General features: G+C 35.2%; 1 protein-coding gene across 1 annotated transcript in view; it reads right to left on the bottom strand.

Annotated features, from left to right (window-relative positions):
• The window catches only part of LOC133647764 (uncharacterized), a 145,776-nt gene extending 135,782 nt beyond the window's left edge, over window positions 1–9,994 (bottom strand). The window contains exon 1 of the mRNA XM_062043458.1: window positions 9,871–9,994. Within this exon, the coding sequence (XP_061899442.1) occupies window positions 9,871–9,984 (114 nt within the window). The 5' untranslated portion in view covers window positions 9,985–9,994. The remainder of the gene's footprint in view (window positions 1–9,870) is intronic.
• Window positions 9,995–10,564: the final 570 nt, after the last annotated feature.

Below are 10,564 nucleotides of genomic sequence, written 5' to 3' on the forward strand. Positions count from 1 at the left end.
AGTCAGGAACAACAGTACACAGCCGGCGCTTCTTTGTTTACATTCCCGGAAGATGCAGTAAAGATGGAAGAACTCGGATAACAGAGACTCTAACCAGGAGGACTTTTGACTTCGATACACAGACGCCTGTAGAGAACTGGGACAACACAGACTCTTACCAGGATTACTTTGATTTGGATGACAAAGACGCAGACGTGCTACTGTGAGTATGCAGCTTTGGCTTCTAAACATTTGATCGCTTGACCGTATGTGCGCAACTTTTTTTTGCGTATGTACGTAACTTTTTAAAAATATATAAGCTTTATGAACCTTGGGTTAGGTGAACGGTCTTTTGGGCTGAGTGATCGTGTGTGTTGATCAGGTGTTTGAATTGTATTGGCGTGTTCTATGGAGCTAGGAGCTAGCAGAGGAGCTAGGAGCTAGCGTAACAAACACGCAGGTGTTTTTATGCAGGATTAATTTGTGGCATATTAAATATAAGCCTGGTTGTGTTGTGGCTAATAGAGTATATATATGTCTTGTGTTTATTTACTGTTGTAGTCATTCCCAGCTGAATATCAGGTCACCCCCGGCTCTCACAGCATCTTCCCTATCTGAATAGCTTCAACTCCCCACTAGTCCTTCACTTGCACTTTACTCATCCACAAATCTTTCATCCTCGCTCAAATTAATGGGGAAATTGTCGCTTTCTCGGTCCGAATCTCTCTCACTTCATGCGGCCATCATTGTAAACAATAGGGAACTTTGCGTATATGTTCAACTGACTACGTCACGCTACTTCCGGTAGGGGCAAGCCTTTTTTTTATCAGATACCAAAAGTTGCAATTTTTATCGTCGTTCTATACTAAATCATTTCAGCAAAAATATGGCAATATCGCGAAATGATCAAGTATGACACATAGAATAGATCTGCTATCCCCGTTTAAATAAAAAAAAATCATTTCAGTAGGCCTTTAAGGTGTATACTTATAAATGTAGCTAAAAAAAGATAGCATATTAACATGCTAACATTAGTATACCAACAGCTGACATAGGTCAGATACCAAAATATATGACTTATACCTATATATTTAGCTAAAAAAGATAGAATGCTAATGTTAGCATGTCAATATGCTAAAAGCTAGTATGTATCAAATACCAAAATATATGTCTTTTAAGTTTTTTTACCTAAGAATTTAGCTAAAAACTATAGCATATTAACATGCTAACATTAGTGATCTATCTTTTTTTAGCTAAATGTATAGGTATGCACCTTAAGAGTCGTATATTTTTGGTATCTGACTTATGTTAGCTGTTAGCATATTAACATGCTAGCGTTAACAATCCATCGTTTTTAGCTAAATTCTTAGGTATACACCTTAAGTCATAAACATTTAGCTAAAAAAGATGGATTGCTAATTTTAGCATGTTAACATGCTATCGTGTTTAGCTAAATTCTTAGATATACACCTTAAGTCATATATTTTGGTATTTGACACATACTAGCCGTTAGATTGTTAACGTTAGCATGCTGATATGCTAACAGCTAGTATTTGTCAAATACCAAATTATATGACTTTTAAGGCGTATACCTAAGAATTTAGCTAAAAAAGATAGCATATTAACATGCTAACATTAGCATACTAACAGCTGACATAGGTCAGATACCAAAATATATGACTTATACCTATATATTTAGCTAAAAAAGATATAATGCTAATGTTAGCATGTCAATATGCTAAAAGCTAGTATGTATCAAATACCAAAATATATGTCTTTTAAGTTTTTTTACCTAAGCATTTAGCTAAAAACTATAGCATATTAACATGCTAACATTAGTGATCTATCTTTTTTAGCTAAATGAATAGGTATGCACCTTAAGTCGTATATTTTTGGTATCAGACTTATGTTAGCTGTTAGATTGTTAACGTTATCATGTTAATATGCTATCGTTTTTAGCTAAATTCTTAAGTATACACCTTAAAAGTCATATACATTTAGCTAAAAAAGATGGATTGCTAGATTTAGCATGTTAATATGCTATCGTGTTTAGCTAAATTCTTAGGTATACACCTTAAAAGTCATATATTTTGGTATTTGACACATACTAGCTGTTAGATTGTTAACGTTAGCATGCTAATATGCTAACAGCTAGTATTTGTCAAATACCAAATTATATGACTTTTAAGGCGTATACCTAAGAATTTAGCTAAAAAAGATAGCATATTAACATGCTAACATTAGCATACTAACAGCTGACATAGGTCAGATACCAAAATATATGACTTATACCTATATATTTAGCTAAAAAAGATAGAATGCTAATGTTAGCATGTCAATATGCTAAAAGCTAGTATGTATCAAATACCAAAATATATGTCTTTTAAGTTTTTTTACCTAAGAATTTAGCTAAAAACTATAGCATATTAACATGCTAACATTAGTGATCTATCTTTTTTTAGCTAAATGTATAGGTATGCACCTTAAGAGTCGTATATTTTTGGTATCTGACTTATGTTAGCTGTTAGCATATTAACATGCTAGCGTTAACAATCCATCGTTTTTAGCTAAATTCTTAGGTATACACCTTAAGTCATAAACATTTAGCTAAAAAAGATGGATTGCTAATTTTAGCATGTTAATATGCTATCGTGTTTAGCTAAATTCTTAGGTATACACCTTAAGTCATATATTTTGGTATTTGACACATTCTAGCTGTTAGATTGTTAACGTTAGCATGCTGATATGCTAACAGCTAGTATTTGTCAAATACCAAATTATATGACTTTTAATGCGTATACCTAAGAATTTAGCTAAAAAAGATAGCATATTAACATGCTAACATTAGCATACTAACAGCTGACATAGGTCAGATACCAAAATATATGACTTATACCTATATATTTAGCTAAAAAAGATAGAATGCTAATGTTAGCATGTCAATATGCTAAAAGCTAGTATGTATCAAATACCAAAATATATGTCTTTTAAGTTTTTTTACCTAAGAATTTAGCTAAAAAATGTAGCATATTAACATGCTAACATTAGTGATCTATCTTTTTTAGCTAAATGAATAGGTATGCACCTTAAGTCGTATATTTTTGGTATCAGATTTATGTTAGCTGTTAGATTGTTAACGTTATCATGTTAATATGCTATCGTTTTTAGCTAAATTCTTAAGTATACACCTTAAAAGTCGTATACATTTAGCTAAAAAAGATGGATTGCTAGATTTAGCATGTTAATATGCTATCGTGTTTAGCTAAATTCTTAGGTATACACCTTAAAAGTCATATACTTTGGTATTTGACACATACTAGCTGTTAGATTGTTAATGTTAGCATGCTAATATGCTAACAGCTAGTATGTGTCAAATACCAAAATATATGACTTTGAGGTGTATACCTATAAAAAATAGCGAAAAAACCTGTATGCTAATGTTTCAGACGCACATATTTTTACCGCGTCATTTCTGGCTTCAAGTGACATCAAACGGCGTCAAGTAGCGCGGGAGAGATCTTGATTCAGCGCGGATCTGCCGAGGGTTGCAGGTACTTTAGCGAGCGAAGGCAGACGCATGACAAAATGCTCTTTGAGGTCGTCGACGAGGCTTTCTTCACCCACACCCTGCCTGCATGAACGATGGCGAGGAAAGGCGAGGGTGGGAGCCCGCTTTGAATAAAGTGTCACTGAGAGTTACATTGATCTTTACTACTATGCAAAATCCCAAATGTCACGGCGACTATCCTGAGGAGCGGAGGGACGTTTCAGCTGCAGGTCTGACTGACTCGTAGCCTTTTAGTGTCAATATATCCATGGACTCTTTTATTAGGTGGACCTCGGCAATGTGTGGGATCCTTTCACTAAAGGCACAGACCTATTCGCGTGAAAATCCAGGGCTTCGGCAGGCCACGTTGTTGCAACACGTGGTTTGGCATTATATTGCTGAAATAAGCAGGGGCGTCCAGATGGCACCTTATGTTGCTCCAAAACCTGTATGTACCTTTCAGCATTAATGGTGCCTTCACAGACGTGTAAGTTACCCACCCCCATACCATCACAGATGCTGGCTTTTGAACTTTGCGCCTAGAATAATCCGGATAGTTCTTTTTATCTTTGTTCTGGATGTCAACAGTTTCCAAAAACAATTTGACAATGTGGACACTTTTCCACTTTGCATCAGTCCATCTTAGATGAGCTCGGGGCCCATCGAAGCCCCTGGGTGTTGTTGATAAATGGCTTTCGCTCTGCATAGTAGAGTTTTAACTTGCACTTACAGATGTAGCGACCAACTGTGGTTACTGACAGTGTTCCTGAGCCCATGTGGTGATATCCTTCACACACCGATGGCACTTTTTGATGCAGTAACGCCTGAGGGATTGAAAGGTCTGTAATATCATTGCTTACGCGCAGTGATTTCTCCAGATTCTCTGAACCTTTTGATATTACGGACCGTAGATGGTGAAATCCCTAAATTCCTTGCAATAGCTGGTTGAGAAATGTTGTTCTTAAAAACGGTTGGACAATTTGCTCATGCATTTGTTCGCAAAGTGGTGACCCTCGCCCCATCCTTGTTTGTGAATGACTGAGCATTTCATGGAAGCTGCTTTTATACCCAATCATGGCACCCACCTGTTCCCAATTAGCCTGTTCACCTGTGGGATGTTCCAAATACGTGTTTGATGAGCATTCCACACTTTTCTCAGTCTTTTTTGCCACTTGTGCCGGCTTTTCTTAAACATGTTGCAGGCATCAATTTCCAAATGAGACATCATTTGCAAAAAATAACAGTTTTCTAGTTCAAACATTAAATATCTTGCCCCTGCTTGTATATTTAGTTAATGTTGCAATTTCCAATCCCAACAGAGAAATTGACTCCAAAAAAAAATAGTTTTCCAAAAATGCTAGCTTGATGCTAATATACATTGGTTTTGCGATCGACATGCTACTGATTAGCATTAACGATTTTACACAGCGATTTCAACACCAAATGTGTTCAAAACTACAGCCAAGATGCACGTTGCATATATTAATACAATACTTAGGGCTTGATTTACTAAGATCAAAACACCTCACACTAAACAACGCGTGCAATCCATACAATAGCGTGTGCTATTAGTAGGCATGCTGCGCGTGATCTACAAAGACTGCGTGTGGAATTGAAAAGTGGTGCACACCTGCACATTCATGTTATCATTCGCCTACCGGCTGCATTTTGCAATGTTTTCAAACACGCAGGAGACATCTACCACATTTTATGAGCATTTTAGAAGCAGTCATGCAGTGCTGTTACAAAAAAAATGCATGCTTCAAGAAGTTTTTATCATATAAAATTAGAGATGCCGATAAATGCTTTAAAATGTAATATCGTAAATTATCGGTATCGTTTTTTTTTTTTTTTATTATCGGTATCTTTTTTTATTTTTTATTTTTTTTAAATAAACAAAAAACACAAGATACACTTACAATTAGTGCACCAACCCAAAAAACTTCCCTCCCCCATTTACACTCATTCACACAAAAGGGTTGTTTCTTTTTGTTATTAATATTCTGGTTCCTACATTATATATCAATATATATCAATACAGTCTACAAGGGATACAGTCCGTAAGCACACATGATTGTGTGTGCTGCTGGTCCACTAATAGTACTAACCTTTAACAGTTAATTTTACTCATTTTCATTAATTACTAGTTTCTATGTAACTGTTTTTATATTGTTTTACTTTCTTTTTTATTCAAGAAAATGTTTTTTTTTTTATTTAATTTTTTATTTTTTAAAAGGACCTTATCTTGACCATACCTGGTTGTCCAAATTAGGCATAATAATGTGTTAATTCCACGACTGTATATATTGGTATCGGTAATTAAGAGCTGGACAATATCGGAATACCGGATACCGGCAAAAAAGCCATTATCGGACAACCCTATATAAAATATATGTGAGTAATATATATTCTTGAGAAAAAAAAAAAAAACATTTAAAAAAAATTAAATGACTCCAAAACGCATCAATATTGTTACTTTTATTAAGCCCCTTAAGTCAACCAGCAGCTATACATTTATAAAAAGGATGTTGCTGAAAATAAAAACTATAAAAAAAAAAAAAATTCTGTTCGAAAAAGAGGCAGTTTTTAATGATCAAAAACAAAATTTATTAACACACATAAAAGTATCAGTTCAAATGTGAACGGTACCCATCATCACATCGAAATCAATGCAAACACACAGTCATGAACTGGGGAGAAAACTAACCAAAATGGGCTAATATAGCGAATATAGACACTATGGGCTATTATAGCTAATATAGACACTTAAGTCATGTGTTGTCTTATTTATAACACTTAAATAAGACATTGAACGTCATTTTGATAGTAGGCTAATATAGACACTTACATCATGTGTTGCCTTCATTATAACACATATATTACATTTAAAGTCATTTTGATAGTAGGCTAATATAGCCAATATAGACACTTAGGTCATGTGTTGTCTTCATTATAACACTTAAATAAGACGTTGAACGTCATTTTGATAGTAGGCTAATATAGACACATCATGTGTGGCCTTCATTATAACACCTATATATTACATTTAAAGTCATTTTGATAGTAGGCTAATATAGCCAATATAGACACTTAGGTCATGTGTTGTCTTCATTACAACACTTAAATAAGACGTTTAACGTCATTTTGATAGTAGGCTAATATAGACACTTACATCATGTGTTACCTTCATTATAACACTTACCTGTATATATTACATTTAAAGTCATTTTGATAGTAGGCAAATATAGCCAATATAGACACTTAGGTCATGTGTTGCATTCATTATAACAATTACATACGGCTTTTTATGTTTTGGTCTCCTTAGTTCCCAAACATTTACTGAGTGTTGTTAAAAGGAAAGGCCATGTAACACAGTGGTAAAAATGCCCCTTTGACAACTTTTTTGCAATGTGTTGCTGCCATTAAATTAAAGTTTATCAGTTCAAACATTAAATATTTTGTCTTTGCAGTCTATTCAATAACCAATTTGTGTGACAGTCAGCTTTTTCTCTCCCCTACTTGTTTTTTTTAATTCAAGTTTCAGTCCCTATTCAAATTAAAAATGGTGTGTAAGTTACCATTCTAAATCGAGACGTACATACTGTACTCTGGTCTGGATTGTCGGTACAAAAGTCCTTCAGGACTTACCTCAAAGGTACTGATTTTTTTTACCCTTGATATTTGCCTTTTAAAGCTTGGGAACATACAGTTCCAGTACCTTTTTGGGGACCTGGGAAGGTTTCAACTAGTTACCTTGGAATCCAATCATTCCCCCTATAGGTGGCAGGTGTGTGGGTTGTACTTTAAGGGACAAAAAAGGGAGTCCTGTCGGGCACATTTTGTCCTGACAGAGTAGGATAACAGTCAAAGTCATGTAAAGGGCACGCAACGTGCTTAATTAACTGTCATGTTTATGGTGCGGTCTTTTGTCCAAATAAAGAGTTGCGTAAACAAGTTCTGGACAAGGCCAGTCTCCCTTCAAGGTCGTGCACGAGTCCACCAAAAAGTTTATTTAAATCAGGGGTGTCCAAAGTGCGAACCGGGGGCCATTTGTGGCCCGCAGGTCATTTTTTAACGGCCCCACAGCACATTTTAAAAATATGATTGAAAAAAATAAAAAACATTAAAAGTGGTATTTAAATAGCAAACAAGTGAAATGTAACAAGAAAATGTAGCAATGTTTACTCTAATCACACAAAGCTGCCATGGCTGTTTCTTTCTTTAAAAAAAATAATGAATCACAATCAATGTCATTGTAAATTATTGACCTATTCAAGGCTCCAATTACGTTACATTAAATATTTTGAGATGTTTTTTGGGGAAAACGTTGCATATTTTGTGTTTGCCATGTAAAAAAACGAGCTGTTTTTTTTTAAAGAAGGGCCTAAAAACGAACAAACTAAAAACATAAACAACAATAAAACTTATAATTGACAGATAGATCTGAAGTTGATCTCGAGATTATTGTGTTAAAAGTAAACAGTAAAACAAATATATATATATATAATTTATTTTTTAACACTTTAATGTGTAGGACCCTTTTGGATCCCCTACAATTTTAGTGTGATTAGTTTTTAAGTGTCACTGCTCAAAAAATAATAATGAATTAATACAATGGTGTTATGAGTTATTGACCTTTTTAAGGCCCAATTATATAATCTAAAATATCCCTCTTAAAAATTTTATTGGGTGAAAATATTGCATATTTTGTGTTTTTTTCATTAAAAAAAAAAGGGTTTTCTATGACAAAAAGAGCATACAATTAAATCTTTAAAAAAATTGTATATTGACGGATAGACCTAATGTTGATCTAGAGATTTAAAAACTTGAATAATAACACAAATAATAATACTGAATAATGACACATTTTTTATAATTTTGGGACCAAAACCCTTTGGGGTCCCCGGGATCAAGCCTGAGTGGAAGCCTAAATGTATATTTTTTTATACATATATTGTGTTGGTTTTTAAAATAAAAAATATCAAAATGGCCCCTGCTAGCTTTGATTTTTCAATGTGCGGCCCTCAGTGGAAAAAGTTTGGACACCCCTGATTTAAATCTACCTGGCCTTGTTTCGTGTTGGTGTTCTGTATGAACGGCACTGACACCTTGGGCCCTTGGCATCGCAAGGTTGTTTAGGGCCACAAGGACTTTCTATTTTGATGGACTGAATGACCTCCTGGATACAATTATACTTTGTTTCTGCTAAACTTCGACTCAACATGTCCTTTATCGTTTTAGCCACGTCGCGACCATTCAAAAGCCCGTAGAGATTAGGGTTGTACGGTATACCGGTACTAGTATAGTATCAAAAAGGTACTAATGAATCAAAAACGGTCCTATACTCTGAAAAAGTACCGGTTCCCAATTACATTTTTTAATGTTTTTAACAGTTTTACGAGCAGAGGAGCATGTTCGGCAGCGCACAATCACAGAGTACTTACAAGCAGACAGTGTGTAGACAGAAAAGGGAGAATGGACGCATTTTGGCTTTAAAACTAACGTTAAGGTGAAGCTATAACACGAAAATGCCCTCAGGAAGAGGTGCTTTAAGACATGGCTAGCTAGCGGCTAACGTACATCCGCAGTCGGCTACTTCTAAATCACTAATCCTCGCCTCCACGGCGACAAATAAAGTACGTTCCCACAAGTACATTATCACTGCAGGATGACGAATAGCTACACACGCTTCACTACACACCGTAAGAGGATACAATAGCTCACCGCTAACAAAAGCTAGCTCTCCTGAAAGTAAACAAATGCCATGGGTGGATCTACACCTGACATCCACTGTAATGATACCAGGTACAAGAGCGTATCTAGTCGATATTACATCGATATTTTTTATCTTCACACAATCTAGTCTTTCAAATGGTTGGCTTGTGCAGCCCTTTGAGACATTTGTGAGGCTATGCAAGGGCTATACAAATAAACAAATAAACTTTGATTGATTTATTTATTTATTTTTTATTTTTTAATTTATATTAAGTTTATAAACTTAGAAAACACGTCCCTGGACACATGAGGACTTTAAATAAGATCAATGTATGATCCTGTAACTACTTGGTATCGGATTGATGCCTAAATGTGTGGTATCATCCAAAACTAATGTAAAGCATCCAAACAGAAGAATAAGTGATTATTACATTTTAACAGAAGTGTAGATAGAACATGTTAAAACAGAAAATAAGCAGATATTAACAGTAAATGAACAAGTAGATTAATAATATTTTTTTTTACAGCTTGTCCCTCATAATTTTGACAAAATAATAGAATGATAAATGACACAATATTTGACTGCATACGTCAGCAGACTAATTAGGAGCCTTTGTTTGTTTACTTACTGTGAGGAACCCGCACGGGTGCGGCGGTTGTGACCCCAAGATGCAGGAAACAGGAGAACGACGTGCAGGTAAGAGTTTTTTATTATACTCGAACAAGGCGGAGAAGTCATGCATCCAGCATAAGGTCCCTAACCTAGTCAACCCTCCAGCACTGAGGAACAGGCATAAATAGCAGCCTGATTGGCAACTGCAACCAGGTGTGCCGGGCTGCCAATCAGTGACAGGTGAGGGAAACGAGCGCTCAGGGAGAAATGCAGGAAATGGAAACAAATTAAGAGCGCCGACAGGAAACAAACACCAGAAGTGAAGTGACATATCGTCACACTTACTACTAAAAGACAAGTTGTCTAGTATGGTGACTATTTTATTTAAGGACAAAATTGCAATAAGAAACATATGTTTAATGTACCCTAAGATTTTTGGGTTAAAATAAAGCCAATATTGTCATTTTTTCCGGTCCCCTTTATTTAGAAAAGCATCGAAAAGTTTTAAAAAATATCGAAGTACATTTTGGTACCGGTACCAAAATATTGGTATTGGGACAACCCTAATCAACCCAAAAACCCAAAAGTCAAAGTTAAAGCGATACTAATGTGTTCACTTTAAGTTCCGTTAACGGCACCAATCGTATATAATACGCTATTAACTTCCGTGTCTGCATTGAAGAACATAAATTGCAGATTGTTACACGTTG

This window comes from Entelurus aequoreus, linkage group LG04, assembly GCF_033978785.1.
Source record: "Entelurus aequoreus isolate RoL-2023_Sb linkage group LG04, RoL_Eaeq_v1.1, whole genome shotgun sequence".
Classification (NCBI taxonomy): domain Eukaryota; kingdom Metazoa; phylum Chordata; class Actinopteri; order Syngnathiformes; family Syngnathidae; genus Entelurus; species Entelurus aequoreus.